This window comes from Dermacentor silvarum, chromosome 1, assembly GCF_013339745.2.
Source record: "Dermacentor silvarum isolate Dsil-2018 chromosome 1, BIME_Dsil_1.4, whole genome shotgun sequence".
Lineage (NCBI taxonomy): Eukaryota > Metazoa > Arthropoda > Arachnida > Ixodida > Ixodidae > Dermacentor > Dermacentor silvarum.
This window is the reverse complement of record NC_051154.1, coordinates 183010724-183029886: the sequence shown is the minus strand read 5'-3', so window position 1 is coordinate 183029886 and position 19163 is coordinate 183010724. Positions and strand designations below refer to the sequence as shown.

General features: G+C 42.2%; 1 protein-coding gene across 16 annotated transcripts in view; it reads left to right on the top strand.

Annotated features, from left to right (window-relative positions):
* Positions 1 to 19163, top strand: part of LOC119436503 (probable E3 ubiquitin-protein ligase HERC4) — a 335733-nt gene that overhangs the window by 261536 nt on the left and 55034 nt on the right. For all 16 annotated transcript variants that reach the window (XM_049658143.1, XM_049658141.1, XM_049658148.1 and 13 more), the window contains 3 exons: positions 3867 to 3914; positions 8929 to 9024; positions 10991 to 11109. In XM_049658143.1, coding sequence (XP_049514100.1) covers positions 3867 to 3914; positions 8929 to 9024; positions 10991 to 11109 — 263 coding nt within the window. The remainder of the gene's footprint in view (positions 1 to 3866; positions 3915 to 8928; positions 9025 to 10990; positions 11110 to 19163) is intronic.

The following is a 19163-nucleotide window of genomic DNA, read 5'->3' as shown; positions in this document are numbered from 1 at the left end:
CTTATGGCGCGGCTGTGCAGGCTCAATCTTGGAAGCAATTTACAATGGGGACAGAGTGCGCCGAGTGCTGATAGCTTCATGTATGCTGTGTTCTTGTCGCCTAGTTCACGTTGAAGCGAAAGGCAGCACGAAGGTCAATTCGATCGTCTTTCGTGACGAACGGAGAGACAGACAGACGGGTTTCCTCATTGGGTATGCATAGAAATGCTTATGCATTTAAAACTTACACTAACAACAGGTACTGTTGCCTTTAATAAACGACAACATCATTTCTCAAAAAAGACTATTTTTGGTTATCCTCTGATACTTGTTGTGAGATGTTATTAGTACAATGAATATTTCTGTTATTCTTTACACAAGCTTTGTGCATGACATAACAGAGCTTTTACCATATGTGTCACAAATTACATACGTGTCTTATCAGTGTTATGAAGAACTATTGATATGTTGTCAACACATCCTAAAGAAAAAAAAAGGGGGGGGAATGCACTAGCATAAATGTGAGCACATACTGACTGTTGCATGAATAGGAGCACCAAGTATAGGTGACTCTTCCTGCTAAACCAATGGCTCATTCACGCTCATATTTTGAGCAGAGGTATCATTTTGCAATGAGCTTAGTTTATTACTACATTTTCATACATTGCTTGCCGGCTTTGTTCTTTATAAATCCAAAGGTAGTTTTCTTATATTTCTCATGCCTCAGGCCACCATCATTGGCTTTTCCCAAATTATTACAGGAAAAATTTTCGCACTGTAACCAAAATTTTTTTTTTCTGTATACCGTATTTTCCAGTCTAAAGACACATTTTTTATTTATTTTTTCTGAATTATTGGTTGGTGCGTCTTATAGAACGGTGCGACTTATGTACATTTTTTTTCCCCCGGAAAAACTGCCGTAAAAATCAGATTCAATGGTATGGCCACGTACGCGAAGCGCGCTGGTTGACTTAATTGCTGCCCGCTTTCTGTGTGCGCTATCGAGGTGCCGCGTTCTCGTGATCGAGTTCCCGAGTGCCGTGCGAGGACGGAGCAGCAACGCAAGCGGCGGCAGGCCGACCACAAGTCGACCGACCTAGAAATCATCACTTTTGTAGATCGCTGTCAAGATACAGCGCGCGCTGCTGCGCAAACTACGCAGTTGCTACCAGAGTGTACAAGCCGCTCCCCCTCCCTCTCGCGCTGCCTTCCCGCTTTCCTTCCTTGTGCACGATTTGGCTCACCGTCGCACGCTTTCACTCAAACATAAAGCTACATACGGTGCGTGGGGACAATGTTATCGCCCCTGGACTTTATACGGAACATCACGGCAACCACACCAGCCAAAATGCGCCTGGAGTGGAAATATATGGCACCCATACGCGTACACGAAGCCCGTGTTCACGGAGTGAAACATCGCTGTATTTTTTTTTTAAACTGCTTTCTGAACAAACAGGTGCGTCTTATACACCGGTGCGACTTATATACGTTTTTTTCCGGAAAAACTGCCGTCTTGAGGGGGGTGCGTCTTATACAAAAGTGTGACTTATAGTTTGGAAAATATGGTAATATTAACCAAAAGTTGTCCTGCCCAGGATAAATATCTCGTTGGGACATTCAGGTGTAGAACAAAAAAATTACAAACATATCACACTCTTCAGTTTGGCTCGCATTTTCACAGTTTCTATTACATCAAATCACAAACACAGGGGGCTGAAATTTTTTGCACACCTCAAGCAAACTATTGTCTTAATTGATGCCAAAGTTTGTCTTTCCACTCGGTTTCTTTCGTGTACAAAATGGGTGCCCAATAAACTATGTTTGTAAATAAATGGAAATTTCAAAAATTTGAACAAAAACAAACCCACTTTTTATTTTTTTCGAGATGCTCTCAGTGAATCTAAGGCATATGTCCTATCAATTCATGAAATAGTGTTTTGCTTTTTGCTGTAAGTGTAAATGATATAGCGGAACTAATACAACTCATATTGCATAATTTCAGTTGTGGGTGGAAGTGTGCTTTGTGATTTCCTTATCTTTTCGAAATTAATGGCCCTCACATAAAGTGAATATCATGTCTTTTCATGGGAAAAAGCCTTGTAAACAGTAACTACAATAATTAAACAGCGGTAATATGCAATACAAACTTAAAAAGTTACTTTGCGTGCTGTACTTTTCATTGTTGCTGTATCCTTGTCATTGCCTTTGCCGCAGTACACCAGGACTGCTGGTCTACTCTGAGTGTGAAAACAAAGGAGGTGCTTTCACTTATGTTTGGTTGTTTGCTCACGGACAAGAAAAATTCAGCCGGAAGTTACAATTCACGTTAGGCTGTTTGTCTGGCTACCAAATGTTCCCTACACGAAGAATCTCAGAACTATCATTCTTGAACCAGCAAATTCTTACAAAGAGCGACAAACTCTTTTTCTTTAGTTCAGAGTTTTTATCTACGCATTTATCATTCTTACCACTTTCACCTGAACTTACAAGTCTCTTTCTGACTACTCTACCACATATGCCACGACTGTATGCCATGTACGGGGAGAAGTGAGCGCCAGACATCTTGCTTTTCTTTTCTAAATTGTTTCAGGCTTTCTTTGGGAAGATGGATTAACTTCACATTTGGTAGTTTATCACCGAGTCTTTCCACAAGTGCTCGTGCAGTTTTGATTGCAGATGTTGCTGGACTTTGGTGGTTGTTATGGGTTGCATGATGCTTGATGACATCGCCAACTCCATCACATGTATTCTTGCCATGTCCTGTCACTAAGAACAGGCATTTTGTTGACACGAACTTGCTGTGTCGATGTTTGTGCGATAAAGCGGTCCGCATGCAGCAATGCCCAGCTCCATCTGTGGTCTTTTGAGCTGAGTCACATGAGCTGACAAAAAGGCAATGCAGGGGCTAATGACGAAGTGCTTTGTATTGCAGCCTGCCTTATACGTCATCGGAGGGAAGGGAACTGTTGTGTTTGTCTGTGGCACGTAACGACACATGCAACTACACGCCACGAACCCAACACCCATAATCGCCATCAGTTCCATAGAACCATGACAGGTGTGACCACCAGCACTAATAATCAATAAATAAATCACTAAAATTTTCCAGCGCCCGGATTCGAACAGAAGCCTCTAGCACCTGATGCTGCAACCATTATGCCAATAAGCCAGTAATTTTGGCTTGGAAAACCAAGGAAATTATTTAACATTAACACATCATCATACGTCAGAAAATAGGCCAATGTGGGCCAAATAGTGCAGTCTAAAATTGTGGGCGGATCGTGAAAATAGTGCAGCCAACAAGTTTTAGAGTCCAACACTACTCCTACTCCCCCATGCGAACGGGGGTGCGATTGAGCGCAGTGTGCAGTGACTGCACCCCTGTCTCACCCCAACTCGCTCGGTAAGATTGTCTTTCATTGACTTCAACTGGAGGTTGAATCATCTTCCAATGTTTTATATTGTGCAACCTTACCCACGTCTGAGGATAGCTTCATCTTGCAACAGCACATTCACAGTCAGGTAAATTTTAGTTCTCCCAGCTTTGTGGTTACATGCCAGCGACGACAAATGAGATGGTGAAACGAAAATAAAGACTTGCCAAGGTCACTGCACCCATGAAATGTAGGCCTAAATTTATGGAAAAAAAAGTTCAGCCCTTACACTAGAATATTTTCTATATTCCAGGATGCATCACTTACATTATGCGTCACTTACATTATGCATCTTTATATCTTATTAGTTGTTCATTACCATTCAGTGTATTTTCTACCGGTAGCTTTATGTTCATATGTCACTGTAATTGCCAGTGTTGTAATAATGATGCCATTCTCTCATGACAGTGGAAATGTTTTCATTGTGTGTATTGCTTTGTATTTTGTTGAAAGGTTCAATTTCATGGAGAAGATGCTGTAGATGCTGGAGGTGTTAAAAAGGCAAGTAAATTTCTGCCACCTACTAATCTGCAAATGCAAGCAAGCACACTTGCAAAATTTAAGTATTGATTGACATAATATACATGCATTTTTTATGGAGCACAAGTTATCAAGCTGGACTGATGATGGCTAGGGTGCTTACTAACAATATCTAAAGTAAAAAGCAGGCCACATGCTTGCTGTGCATTTGCCTGGTTTTTCTTCTGCTAAGGCTATTTATGCTCTAATGTTTTAAAATTCAAGTTGAGAACGGGTGAGAATACCAGTTCAGAAACAACAATGCTGAATGGAAAAAATTTATAGTGAGATTTGGTTGCTTTTTGAGAAAAGATATGGCACACGGACTCTAGTTTGATATTTAGAGTAGCCCTTTACAGCAAAGTTTTCTCAAAAAGCTGTTAGGTCGGGCTGGCTACAAAAAGTTAATTGTTTCGAGTGGCACTGAAAGGCTTAGCATGTTTTCTGTGGAACTCAAATTTATGCATATTAGCAACTAGCCTTATCAATGGCTAGGTGTGCTGTAAACACAGATATACTATTAAGGACATGTATGTGAGTTAACGACATAGTCCACAGCAAATATCCATAACTGAAATTCTCCATTGTTCCTTAAAGTTGTTTTGTAACATGCCCTCATCGTTGAAACTTGTAATTGAGGGTGACATTTTGCAATGATTGATTCATAGGCTTAAAAATTCACCTGTAAAAGAAAATATACAAGGTGACCTTATTTTTTTTAGTGAAAAAATATTTTTAAAAATATGATTTTACCAATGTGTGTGAGGATGCTTTCTTTATCATTCGTCCCTTTAGTATGGCAGACACTAGGTGTGCAAGTATCTGGCACAGTCTGTTTGCTAATTAACTCTGTGTACCCTGTTATATGCTTTGTAATATTATGTGTTTAATTTTTTTTATTTGGAATTTTTTTTTATCTTCACTTGCTCATATCCTTTAGCTGTTTCGCAGTTTATGAGTCTTAAGTCTTGGGGTTTGCGATTAGTAATTTTTGAAACCGAATTGAATAGGGATAGAAAGCGATAAAAGTGAATTGAATCTAACAGGGTCAATCCATGCCAGCTGTCCCAACCTTGGCGCTCGATTAGCTGTAATTTCTTTTGAAAAATTCAAGATGCTTCTGTATAACACAAAAAGTCATTTCATTAAATATTTTTTGAGAAAAAAACGTTTCATAAGTGCAAGCACCACCTGAACTTTGTTGTAAGATGAAACTATGCATCACAAAAGGTGATGCAAAAAAAAAATGCTTTGTTGTGAGAGTAAGTCTTATTTTTCTTAGTAGATTGAAGAAAAGTATTGCACTTAAAATTTAATTTGTGAATTATTAGCCATTTCCTTATTTTTATAGGGAATTAAAACATCGGTAAAATCGGTCCATATTTTGGAACTGAAAAAACAAAAATGGCTTCTGCAAAAGGCAAATTTAGATGAGCTAAGTGCTCAGGACATGTGCTGTGTGCACGAAGTGATTTTAGATGATAAATTTGCAAAAAAAACTTAGTTTTGACTAATGTTTAGCTGCCAATTGAACATTGAGGTGGTCATAGTAAAATTATGGAAAATATTGCATCTGATTGCACTGTTTCTAAACTGAGGAAGCTCTATTGAAGTAAAGCAAAACAACTCTCTTTTGTTCAAACTCCATTTCATTTGAATAATTTTCCGACCCCCTTGGAATTCAAATTAATGAGGTTCCACTGTATTGTTCAATATTAGGATGCATCACCAAGTGACTTAAACAGAGAGCTCCCTCTGACACATGCGCTGATCAAAGTGTTGTGCACGCAGTGTAGTGCAAACAACTAGGGGTTCCTGTGAAATGCAGAATAAGCAAAACCACTGCAAGAAATATACCAGAAGGAAAGTGAGAGCTAAAAATTTGGGCAGATCGCAGGCATATGTTAGAATCAGTGTTAAGCAAAGTTTTCTTTGATGTATTTTTTAAATATTAAAGCAAAGGCTATGCAAACATAACATTAGTGAAGTAAATGTTTGTGCAAATTGATGCAATGCAATGCAGTATTTATGCAAATGTAATGCAATGTTGCAGATGTTTTGATGTAGGTGTGGTGTCCGTTTCAACGGGGCACAAATGCTCATGCTCTTTCCTTACTATGGGAAATTAAAAAATGTGTGTTAAAGTGTAATATGTAATATAATTGGGAAAAGACAAACATTACTGGAAAGTACAGGAAATGTTTAAAATGTTGTGATAACATTAAAAGAATTAAAGGTAAAGTATTCCGAATTATACAAACATTTTTTTTTATTTCAATTTTATAAAGCCCATGAAAGCTTCAGTGTTCTAGCTCATCAGGCATGTGAGCTACAAAAAATGTTGTCTGCCTAGTCGAAAGTGACTCTTTCTGGTAAGTTCTGCAAATATTGGGCAAAACATCTTACTCTGCTGAGGTTGTAGTAGCAAATCGCTTCCATATGCTATAGAGACACTGTAAATAAGATCTATAATAGGGCCAACATTTCTATGATTTCTCAGTGTGTGCAAGAAATCACTTGCTTGCCAACAGGCAGAAAACTAAACTCACTGCCAAACATCTGACAACTCTCTGGGCTGCTCTTGCAGTTCTCCATCGTCTGAATTAATCCCATTATCAGACATCATCAGACTCAATGCTACTACTTCCATGCAAACAATCATCTCTAGATGAAGCAAACCTGCCGTGGTGGCTTAGTGGCTATGACATTGTGCTGCTGTGCAGGAGTTTAGGGGTTCAGTTTCTGGCCACAACGGCAATGAAACATTCGTGTATTTAAGTTTAGGTGCGTGTTATAGAACCTCAAGTGTTTCAACATAATCCTGAGTCTTCCACTTTGGCGTGCCTCATAATCAGATCGTACCCGCCGCGGTGGCTCAGTCAGCTAAGGCGTTGCGCTGCTGAGCACGAGATCGCGGGTTTGAATCCCGGCCGCCACATCCCGGCCGTGGCGGCCACATTTCAATGGAGGTGAAATGCAAAAACACCCGTGTGTTTGCGTTGTAGTGCACATTAAAAAACCCCAGGTGGTCAGAATTAACCTGGAGCACTCCACTACGGCGTGCCTCATAATCAGAACTAGTTTTGGCATGTAAAACCCCAGAAAGAAGGTAATCAGACCATGGTTTTTGGCATCTAAGACTTTGTGTGTGTGTGTGCACGATCGCACGCGCGTTGTACGGACACAGCAGTATGTGAGACCAACAGTATTCTTGCGAGGGCTCAGCACTCGGCTATCTGAGAGCTTGCCACCTTCATGATCACTGGGTGCACCCCTCTGTGCGTTCGCTAAAAATGGCCTCCACATTGCAAAAAAATAAACCACTCAGGAAACAAAACAGAATTCCATATACTCCTTTGTAGATGGTGCAGCAAGTCTATAAAGACTCATGGAGCCTTAAAATCAGGTGCGGTACTCCTGGGTTGTGGTCGGGAAAGAGTTAAACTTACTAGATACAGTGCATGTGTTTGTTGGTCTTTTGCATTGCACATCACTACCAGAACTCAGAAGACAATTTTTTTTATGTTACACATTTTCAACAATGTGAGTCTTTGTAATCGCCAATGCAAGTTCAATTAGCACCACTTCACACGGTTGCACAGGCATTATGTCACAGCTGGCGGTGATGCACAAAATGAACTCATGCTTTGTGTCTTCTTGAGTCTGGTCTTGGTATTTTGTTTACCTGGCACAATGGTGAGAAGCGGCGAACGCTCTGAGGAATATGAGACATAATGTTCAATCTTTAACATGTCGATCCTTCTAGCAAACATGTGGTCAATTTACACAACCAGTTCTGGACATAGGTATGATGTCCGGCTTCGGTGACAGCTGACAAGATGCACACTGAAGACATCTTCCGTGGATGTCGGTAACCACCGGTTTTCAGGTTTTCGTAGGTCAATGTAAGTCTCTGGTGAAGGCCTATGGCATCGTCTTGTTGTGGCTGTTGCCATAGCCAGAGATTACTGTCCCAGACATGTACTGAAGAAGTGCAGAGCAAGGAAGTCTTTAACTTGCTTTTGCATTGCCAATAGACTGGTGTAAACGGCAGCCAATGTGACATCGGTGTCCCTACACTTGATTCATGCCACATATGTGTCTCCCACACCATCTGCGAGGATGCACTTGGCCTCCTTGTCAAGTGGTAGTGATAACTGAATTGTGCTAACTGTGAGATGCGTAGTTGTCTCGTTCTTGTAAATTGCCATGCCAGCGCACCTGGCACACTCATGCTTCCATTGAAACACTTGCTCCTAAAAACCAGCAATAGGCCACGGATCTATACTCCATGTCCCCGACAGTGCGAGGATGTCCATTTTAGGCATCAAATGGACAGCTTCGATGTTGGGAGAGTGGGTGCAAAGACTGGATGTTGAACAACGGGATCAACACATCTCAGTTTCAAGCGTTGCAGTTGACCTCCGCACGCTGCTGCTTAGTTTGCTTTGGTTTCGTTTCTGCTGTTGTTGACGACTTCTTCACTTCATGCCTCTGGTTTCCTGGGCCGCACACAGCACAGGTAGTGTGGTAGTTGGTAGTGTGATAGTTGATACTGTGGTAATCGGTAGTGTGTAATGGCCTGGGTGTGTGCTTGGCAAGACAGCAGCCAGAACTTGCAAAGTAGGGGAGAATAGGCAAAGAAAGTTTTGCTTTAAAGTAAATATAATGTGGGTCCTCACTTCCAATATGGCAAAAAACTGGAGGAATATCGCTTGCGAACACTGGTTGAGGCAATGGGAGAGAGCCTCTGGATTGGGGGAGGGTAGCTCTTCTCTTCACACTATCACCTTGCCAGATTTCATTTGATTTTGTCTCTGTTTCTTACTAAACCTTTTTTCAAAAATTCTTGCAGTAGAGCAGTTACAGTGTTGGCTAGCTGATGCTTATTTGTATTTCTTTTGCTTCTTAGTGTATGCGCAAGCTCTTTGGAAAACAGGGTTTGTTGCTGTTTATTATTTTTTTTTATTTTTATTTTTTTCCGCACTTGGTGTAGGAGTTCTTTCTCCTGCTGCTAAAAGAGATCTTGGACCCAAAGTATGGAATGTTCACAGAGTACCCAGAGTCCCGGTGCATATGGTTCAACACCCAGGTGGGTAATACTGTTATGTTTGTCATACATCATAACATGCTGTTTCTTTTTTTTTTCCCCCATATATAGGTTTCTATGGCACCCATGAAAGCCTGCGTGACAAATGCAGGCTGCGTGGCATGAGAGCATGCAGGACATGAAAGCCTGCGTTAGCCATTGACACTGGCTGAGCTTGTCAGACGTATCCACTTGGAACGCCTGACAAGCTCACCAGCTACAATTCATAAATTGCAATTTTGTGTCGTAAAGTAATTAAGAAGTTAATTAGTGATTTTTTGTTAATTAGTTAAATATGTGTTTCAATTTCTCGTGCTACTAATGTCCACCTCATTGAATAACTCAGCTCAAAGATACGAATTATGCTACCTGCCACAGGCGATTTCAAAAATTTCTGTAAAACTTGAAAATGAACCCCCTGTATAGCTGAACATTTAATTACCATTTACTGGAAAAAAGTTACCCGCCGTGGTTGCTCAGTGGCTATGGTGTTGGGCTGCTGAGCACAAGGTCGCGGGATCGAATCCCGGCCACGGCGGCCGCATTCCGATGGGGGCGAAATGCGAAAACACCCGTGTACTTAGATTTAGGTGCACGTTAAAGAACCCCAGGTGGTCCAAATTTATGGAGTCCCCCACTACGGCGTGCCTCATAATCAGAACTGGTTTTGGCACGTAAAACCCCATAATTAAATTAAATTAATAAATTGGAAAAAAAAGTGGCTGATGTAATCCGTCGGATGAACATTTATACATAAAAATATCTGTAGGTGAGTGCATAGGCTATATCTCTACAATATAGATGACTGAATACTAAAGAATGTATTCCCTTTAACAGTGGGTTGTAAATGCACGTAACTGCACTTGCACATCATTGCAGGTTTTCTAGGTTTCTTAAGCTTTGATCCAGTGCTTTATGTGTCATGTTGGGGTTTGGAAGGCGTTTGGGCCAGCATCGAAATAGAACATGTTCTGTTCTGTTGGGTTTATCCTGGAGCTAGAGTAGGATGGATGTGCTGCTTTGTATAAAGTAGTCTGCACTGCACCAGTATCTCTGTATAAACATTGACTGTACACCCACATGTAAGAGCAAGAGGATTTCCATTTGAGTCTTGAATTTCATTTTCGCCTCATTGGCAAAGCTACTGCTGCTGTGTTCTGCAATTTAAATTACCGTATTTATTCTAAGGAGGTCACGATTATAAGGTGAGGGTGCAGTTGGGGGACCTAAAAAAAAATAACCTAACTATGCACACTGATATAAGGCCGTATAGAGTAGCCGGCAGATTATTCATAATTGGCGGGGATCGCCTGAAATAACAAATAATCGGAAGCCACTAGAGTAGTCATAATAATTGGTGCGGGTTATATACGAATTTTGCTTTGAGGTGGGACTTCACGGCAATGAGATTTTTTGTTTATGGTGTGGCTTTAGGGCAGCGTGTGATGCACTGCTGTGAAGCCTCAATATAAGGCAAAGTTCACATTGCCATGAAGTCGCACCTCAAGCCGAAATTTGCATATAACCTGCACCTTGCCTTCACGGTTAAATTTTTCTAATTCTTAGTGTGGGTTATATGCGCAAAAATACGGTGCTGCCTCACCTGTTAAGGCTTATTAGTTGCTAAAATTTGAGCTGCTGTCTAAAATCTGGATTGCCAGAAATGTAGTGCTTGTTGCCACTGTATTGTAGTAACTGAATCTATTAGCCTTGCATATAAGGCGAGCGGGGGGGGGGGGGGGGGGGGGATGGCTTCAAGGCTAAGGATTCTGGGAAAAAACATCACCTTATATATGTACGGTAGTAATGGTTCTACACCATTGCTAACAAAAACTGACGGTAGTATCATCATGCCTTTTACAGAAACAGTTCAAGATGTCATGTGGCTTTTCCTACTTTGCATATGGGTGTGTATTTTGCCTGTTAAAGATGTACCTAATTTCTCACCTTTTTATGCAACTTTTTGCAGAGTTTTGAAGAAGATGTCATGTACTACCTGATTGGCATCGTCTGTGGTCTGGCCATATACAACTTCACCATCATAGCCCTGCCCTTTCCTCTGGTTCTCTACAAGAAGCTTCTCAAGCAGTGGGTGTCTATTCTTGGGGATCCTTTTTTTTTTTTGTTCTTTACAGCGAAGCTGTATGCCTCTCATTGGTTGGAAAATTTCATGGCGTAAACACAAAACGCCAGGTAACAATTGAAGGCAAAAACGGCATATCTTTCTCCGCAATCAGGTATATATATATATATATATATATATATATATATATATATATATATATATATATACACACACACACACACACACACACACACACACACACACACACACTTAGTGACGTCACTACGCTTTCATATATAAAAGGGAGACCCATCTAGCAACTCATTCAGTGCATTCTAAGACTGCCATGGGTAGACCACGGAAATTAAAGACACCAGAAGAACAGCGTGAATACAAGGCTCGACCATGTGTGGTGTTTGATACAGCTTCGCTGGACATTCACGTTCGCAGGGCGGGATGGTGGCCAATTTTTTTTGGTTGATGATATATATATTTTTTTATTTATTGATTTATAGGTTATCCAATTTGATTGAAGATTGAGGCCATATGTGAACTTGATTATTTAACACTCTAAATTATTGTAGTGATCTGGATACTAAAAGGACAACAATGAAAAAAGAAACATCTGTGAAAGCGTTTTCTTTAATGTGTTATCACATGCAATGCCTGTACCTTCACAAAAATTATTCATTAACATCATTTGTTCTTTTCATATTTTTTGCTGAAAGTCACAGACTTCATTTAAGTACAAAACATAGAGCAACTAGCAAATAAGGATAGTTTTGAATAAGTTGATTTCATTGAAATTCATCTAAAAAGTTTGTGTTACGGAATCTTCGTCTCTATGCTAGCCAGTGAATTTATTTATTTATTTATTTATTTATTTATTTATTTATTTATTTATTTATTTATTTATTTATTTATTTATTTACCTATTTATTTATTTATTTATTTATTCACAGTACCTTACAGGCTCCTCATCAGAGCATAGTGTAAGGGGGGTGTTACGTGGTTAATTATAACATAACATATGTGGTGACAAATACAGAAAAAATGATATAGATATGTGCGGTAAATAGCAAAGTGACCGTGGAATTACAAGGCATCATAACACACATCAAAAAGAAAAATAGGAACATGAGCTAAAGTGTGTAATAAATGTGCTTATTGGAATCACAATGCTCATTCTCAATTGAGAATACAGATCGATTAAAACAAGTTATACAATGCTTAACATAAAATTAATTTCAACAAGGAAAAAGAAAGACAGGCGAGAACATGCCTCAACAAGTAAATATGGTATTCGACAAGTATTTAACAGTTAGAATGCAGGCATGAAATGTTCATGCAGACCCCTATGAAATTCTCGGCTATCTGAAATGGAGGTTTACCTTGTTAACCCAACTATATTATGTAGCCAAGAATCAATGTTACAGAGAGAAGCAATATGCTTCTGTTGTTTTAATTCAAATTGTGGTGCACTGAAGCTGCTTAGTCATTACTTACTAATGCTTGACTTGGGAAGAAAAAAAAATCAAAAGAATAAGTATACTAAATGGTGCAAATGCCATATCACTGGGAAGTATTTCAGCATGCTTTGTGCTTGTGTGTGTGTGTTGGGCATATTATGTTACAACAACTGATGGTGTCAGTAGCTTACTATGCCACTACGGCGTGTATGAATGCATGCCTATATTAAAAGACATTTAGTGCATTGTCAACAGTTGCAGTTGGCCAGCCAAGCAGGCTCGTCATTATACTGATAAACATGTTTTAACCCGTAACAAGTTGCAATGAAGACTTAACCATGTAGAAGTACCAGTTTTTGTTTCATTTACTGGCTGCCCTTGCCATGTAGTGTTAGGGTTATGCCAAAGTTGGAGGTGTTCACATGTAAAAGCCACAAATGGGGAAAAAGGCATGGAATCTCTAGAGCGGTACCTCATCATTCACAACATTGTGGAAGAAGTGCATGGTGTTCCTGAGCCCCTGTGGAGAACCAACTTACTTGTTACCACCTTTGCCACTTTTAACACTGGATGCAGACGGACAGTGAGAGGGTAAAGAACCTCATAGCCACATTGCACAGGCTGTTGGACCTGTGTAAATTCAGGGTGAAACTAGACAATTTTAGAGGCTGATTTGTCTATGGTAGTTGGGACAACACAATAGTGATGTAGTTGGTTGCGGAACAGGAGTTTAAGTAACGGCCGACCTAGATCATCACAAGTATGAGGGATTCATCAAGGGAGTACAGCAGGTGACTGGTCCAGCAGTAGCGAATGATGTGCGTAGCCTTTTGCATGATGAAAAGGCTGCATGAGTTTGCTATTGCTGCTGCAAGTGGCATAGTGACTTGTGCAGATTTCACAATCTGCATTGTCTTCCTTGCAAGAAGAACAATCGGCAAAAAAAAAGTGCTTGTTTATGCAAGAACCTACTAGAAGCTCGTAAGCATGGGTAGACAGGCACAGCGAAAATGTGCAACATGGTGGTAATCCTGGTTCTAGTAGCATTACTGATTTCTCAGTGCTGGTTCAATGTTTCATGTCAGTGATGTATACAATTTCCAACTATGTTTCCAATTGTGAAATGAACATTGAAACCAGTGTACTTGATAACTATGTTGCCATTTGTGAAATGAACATTGAAACCAGTGTACTTGATGTTGGCAGCATGTGGTTTGTGGAGCTGGGATCCTCAAATGTCACCGTCACTGTGGTGATTACATGATTGCTTTGGGGTCACAGCATCCACATCTGTGCATCAGTACTTGTCCAAGCCTAGTCAGTTTGCACAGAGGTGGACACAGGAGCCATTTTATTGCGATAGCAATTATATGGACACTTCAACCGGATTTCTGCCGTCGGCGTCGCCGTCGCCGTGAGGTTCCGTATAGATTCCAAGGGCGATAAAATCGTCGCCGCGCGCCGTATGCGCGAGCGAAAGCGCGCGGGGGACGCGCGCTATCACGGAGGGCGAACCCCCCCCCCCCCCCCCCCCCGCGCGCGCTATCACGGAGAGTGAACGCTCGGCGGAAAGCAAACGTGACCGTCGCGCAAAAGACCGTGGGGGTATGGGAAGGGGGGAGGGAGGCGGGGCAGCGCTGTGCTCTGGCACCAAAGGCGTATCTTGCCACTCAATCTCCCACGCGAAAGCAACAAAGTGGGAAGAGGGGGTGAGGGGGGGAGGGGGGGGAGACAGCTTCTCCTCTGCCAACAACTTCTCCTTTGAGCTTTGCCCGGGGATGCCGGTCGTCCGCACCGTCTCTTATCTCCACACGGCTCTGACCTTTCTATGCGCTGTACATTCGCCGCTCAGTTTCCGTTGAAGCGATAGACCGCGCGAACCTGCGCTTGCTGCCAGCGTTTTGACAGTCGTTGGCTGCGGTCATTCAGTGTGATTTATTCATATTTGCTTGTGCGCGCTGACACCACGATTGTTAATTCAGTTAGTAAACCAATGTGTCCAAGTTTATGCAGCCGATAAAACTACTATCCCTACCCCGAATAGCTCTCTACTAATTTGCTATCGCAATCGATGCTTCGCCTTTCCGGCGAAACTGTGCCATTTTTTTTTGGTGATGAACAAGGTGGAATTCATGCAGAGTTTCCCTGGGCTGCATCCTGCGAAGTCCAACAACAGCCGAGGGGCTACTTGAGTCACTGGGCAGCTGTTGCTTACAAGGCATAGGTGGAAACAGAGTTTTGAGAAAAGAAAAGCTGAGCGGACAATGTTTATTGTCAGGAATCAGTCTTTGGTTTTAGGAAGGAATTGGGTAAAAGCTTTAGAATGCCGCTGAATGTGTACCAATGCAGCAGATTTGGCAGGCAAGTTTTTTTACTTATTTTCAAGGTCTTGGTACTTTGAAAGGTCTCAAAGCCAAAACAAGAGTGCCTGTGGATGCAACACAATGATTTTTTAAGCCAGGTACAGTACCAAATACTTTCCAGGGCTTAGAAGACTAAGAAATTCAAATACTGCCCTAGCAAAAATTCTAATACAAAAACTAATAGCCTATTAGGTCACGACGGTGAAAGCTCGAAGGACAAACGAACCGCACTTGTCGGCAGAGGCAGCAACAAGAACGAACGGTTTTAAAATACCGCGCGCTAGTCACTGCTTCTTCTTCTTCTTGCTATGTTTTTCATAAGTGCCGATGTGTCTTATGTCGTCGTCATCGCCGCGCTAGACACGTGGCATTTGCCTCCCTCCCAAGAGAAGCATCGTCCCGATGCGCAACTTGATTGTATGCATGTACGAGACACTAAAACGCGAGTCACTTGGAGAAGTACGGCTTCATGCGCACCACATGCACCACTTCGGGGGGTTGCTGGCGGCGCCGCGAACAAGCTGCACCATCGAGCATGACCTCGTAATTTACGTCGTTCAGTCGTCGGATAACTATGTATGGGCCAAAATATCGCCTCAGTAGTTTTTCAGAAAGACCCCTACGCCGAATGGGTATCCGAACCGACACTCTCTCGCTGGGTGTGTAGGCGACAAATTTGTGCTGACGATTGTACCGCATTGCGTCCTGGTCTTGCTGGTGGTGGATGCGTACACGTGCAAGGCTTCTTCGGCATGTTGACCAAATTCTTCAGCATCTTCATGGATATCGTCGCACTCATGGGGCAGCATTGCATCCAAAGTTGTCGTGGCTTCGCGACCGTGTACCAAGCTGAATGGTGTCATGCGAGTCGTTTCCTGTTGAGCGGTGTTATATGCGAAGGTTACATAAGGCAAAATCTCGTCCCAGTTCTTATGGTCCACGTCGACATACATGCAAAGCATCTCTGCGAGTGTCTTGTTCAAACGCTCCGTTAGTCCATTTGTCTGGGGATGATAGGCTGTCGTTTTCCGGTGGGCTGTGCCGCTGAGTTCCAGAACTGCTTCTAAAAGTTCGGCCGTGAACGCGGGGCCTCTGTCAGTAATTACAACCGCTGGGGCACCGTGCCTAAGCACGACGTTTTCGACGAAAAATCGAGCTGCTTCAGCTGCTGTTCCGCGCTGGGTAGCTTTTGTCTCCGCATAATGGGTGAGGTAGTCAGTGGCGACAATAATCCACCTGTGCCCTGTAGTTGAAGTTGGAAATGGTCCAAGAAAATCCATGCCAATTTTGGCAAAGGGCGTTCCCGGTACCTCTACAGGATGTAGGAGATCAGCTGGCTTGTCGGGTGGTGCTTTGCGTCTTTGGCAGTCAGGACAAGTGCGCACATGATGTTTAACATCGGCTGGGAGCTTTGGCCAATAATAATTCCGCCGCAGTCGGGACAATGTTCGTGTGGAGCCCAGATGACCTGAGGTGGCCTCATCATGACACGCTGTGAGAACTTCATTGCGAAGCGAAGCAGGCACGACCAGTAAGTAGGTGCTGCCCGTCTGAGAAAAGTTCTTCTTATAGAGAACATTGTCCTTCAAACAAAACGACGCCACACTGCGTCCAAACAGGCGAGGCACGTCTTTGCCCCGGCCTTCCAAGAAATCAATAAGCGGAAGCAGTTCTGGGTCGTCGCGCTACTGCTGGGAAATGGTAAATGTATCGACGACTCCCAAGAACGCACCGTCTATGTCCGGATCCTCGGTGACTGAAGGCTGTATTGGTGACCGAGAGAGGCAGTCGGCGTCGGTATGCTTTTTCCCTGACCTGTATACGACGGACATGTTGAACTCCTGAAGCCTGAGGCTCCAGCGCGCCAATCGGCCGCAGGGGTCTTTTAAATTAGTCAGCCAACACAGAGAATGGTGGTCACTGACGACGGTGAATGAGCGACCGTATAAATAAGGGCGAAATTTAATAACAGCCTACACAACGGCGAGGCATTCTTTCTCCGTAGTTGAATAGTTTTCTCTGAGCGCGAAAGAGTTCTGCTGGCGTAGGCTATCACTTTCTCGGAGCCGTCTTGCCATTGCACCAGCACGGCACCCAGACCTACATTGCTCGCGTCGGTATGAAGTGCTGTCGGGGCGTCCTGGTCAAAGTGTGCCAGAACTGGGGGCATTTGCAGACGCTGACGTAATTCGTTAAATGCCATTTGCTCGTGTTCGTCTATTAGTGTATTAGTCTAATAGATATTGATGTATTAGTCTAATAGGCCTATTAGTCTAGTAGGTCTATTAGTGTATTAGTCTATTAGGTCTATTAGTGTATTAGTATAATAGGCCTATTAGTGTTAGTCTAATAGGTCTATTGCTGTGAAAGAAAATGTTGCAATGCACCAGATAACGAAAAACAGGTAAAATTGCTAGAAGCATTTATTAGCACAGCATATCTTTTTACAGATTCCTCTTTCGAGATCTTCGTCAGGTCAGCAATCTTGATTGAGAGAGCTTTTCGTTGACTTCGACCAGAGGACGTCCTTTTGATGAAGTGGTTAAAAAAACCTGGGCACAAAAATGCACACATATAGATACACACACAGTTGAAAATACACACACAGTTGAAAGCAGGGGTGCTAGTTCTACCACGAAACGTTTAAGCTGGCAATATTTGCTTCCAACTTAGAATAAATGCGGCTCGCCAATATTTTAGGACAGTTGATATATGCTAGCTCAAAATATTTATCATAATAAACAATGATGTTACCTGACATGACAGGACAATTACAAAGCACACAAAATCAACATAACATGTCTGTTCCATCGAAACTGTAGACAGATATAAGGAACTCTAGACAGACATCTTGCACAGCGTTGTCGGAAACAGGCATGTTATTGCTGCAACGCACACAGCAATCGGCCCGACGGCACTGTACTTACGTCCACCGTCAGGATTAAAAAAAAAAAAAGAAGAAGAAAACACTTCATACTGTACTACAGAAGCATAAATAAGAAGTATAATTACCTTGAAATAGTAAATCGGCGCCGGGGAAAACGCTGCACATCGATGCACACTGATAGATCCACAAAGCCGCGAAGGACAGGGGTAAAACAGTTGCCTTGCGAAGTATGAACAGCATCCATAGATAAAACTATCCAAATATATTACTGCACGAATGAGATTGCACAGGCGTTAACACCACGGGTTTCTTAAAAACACACCGTTCATTCACTAACACGCATGCCTCGCGTGACGCCTCGCCTTGACATGGCAGCCGCCATGGCACACGTGCTGTGCGCAACTACGGCTGACTACGGCCGCAGTTTTATGTCCTTCCCGCCCGCCGTGTTCCCTTCTCTGCAATACTGCTTTGATGTCAATAAATATTACGGCCTTTTATATGCGGTATCAAGTTAGCAATTTAGGTTAAAATTTACTTTTTGCGCACTTCACCAGAAAATACGACACTGACGAAACGTCAGCCTTGGAGATTACAGCTGGTAATTCGTGTTTTTTTTTTTGTTTTTTTCGTTTTTTTTTTTTCGTGGCAAGTATTCGCTGTGCTGTAAACACTAGCTGTTTCCTCAACGACTCAGTGAAGCAAAATTGGCAAGACCATGTAGGCGCACGTCGCTTTTGTGTATGTCGCCGAGAGATGCAGTTTCACTAGCTTAGTGCGCTGACACTAATGCAAACGTGCAAACGCAGTCTGCTGCACATTTGTGATTAAATAGAAACACCTCTCCATGCAAGCAAGCGGTCCACTAGTCTATTTTTTTCATCAACTTTCACCAGCAAAACACGAGCTGTGGAATCCAGCAATACATGTTGTATCAGACCAGCAACAATCTGTATAAGGCCAATAGGACCTATTAGTCTAATAGAGATACTAGTAGACACGCAACACTGTTTGCATAAAACTAATAATTCTAATACACAGGGCCTATTGGTCTTATAGGTAAATCAGTACGACTAATAGAAATTTCTATTGGTCTAATACAAAACTGATACAACTAATACAAAACTGTATTAGACCAATACAAACTTCTATTAAATTTTTATTAGTCTAATACAAAACTAATACAACTAATACAAAACTGTATTAGACAGTGGCGCACCGACGGGGGGGGGTTTCGGGGGTTGTAACCCCCCCCCCCCTCTGAGGCCGACTTAACCCCCCTCTTTTGTTTAACCCCTTTTCTTTCCTTGCGCATTTGAGTACTGCAACTAAGATATAAGACGCGCAATCGTCTGCAC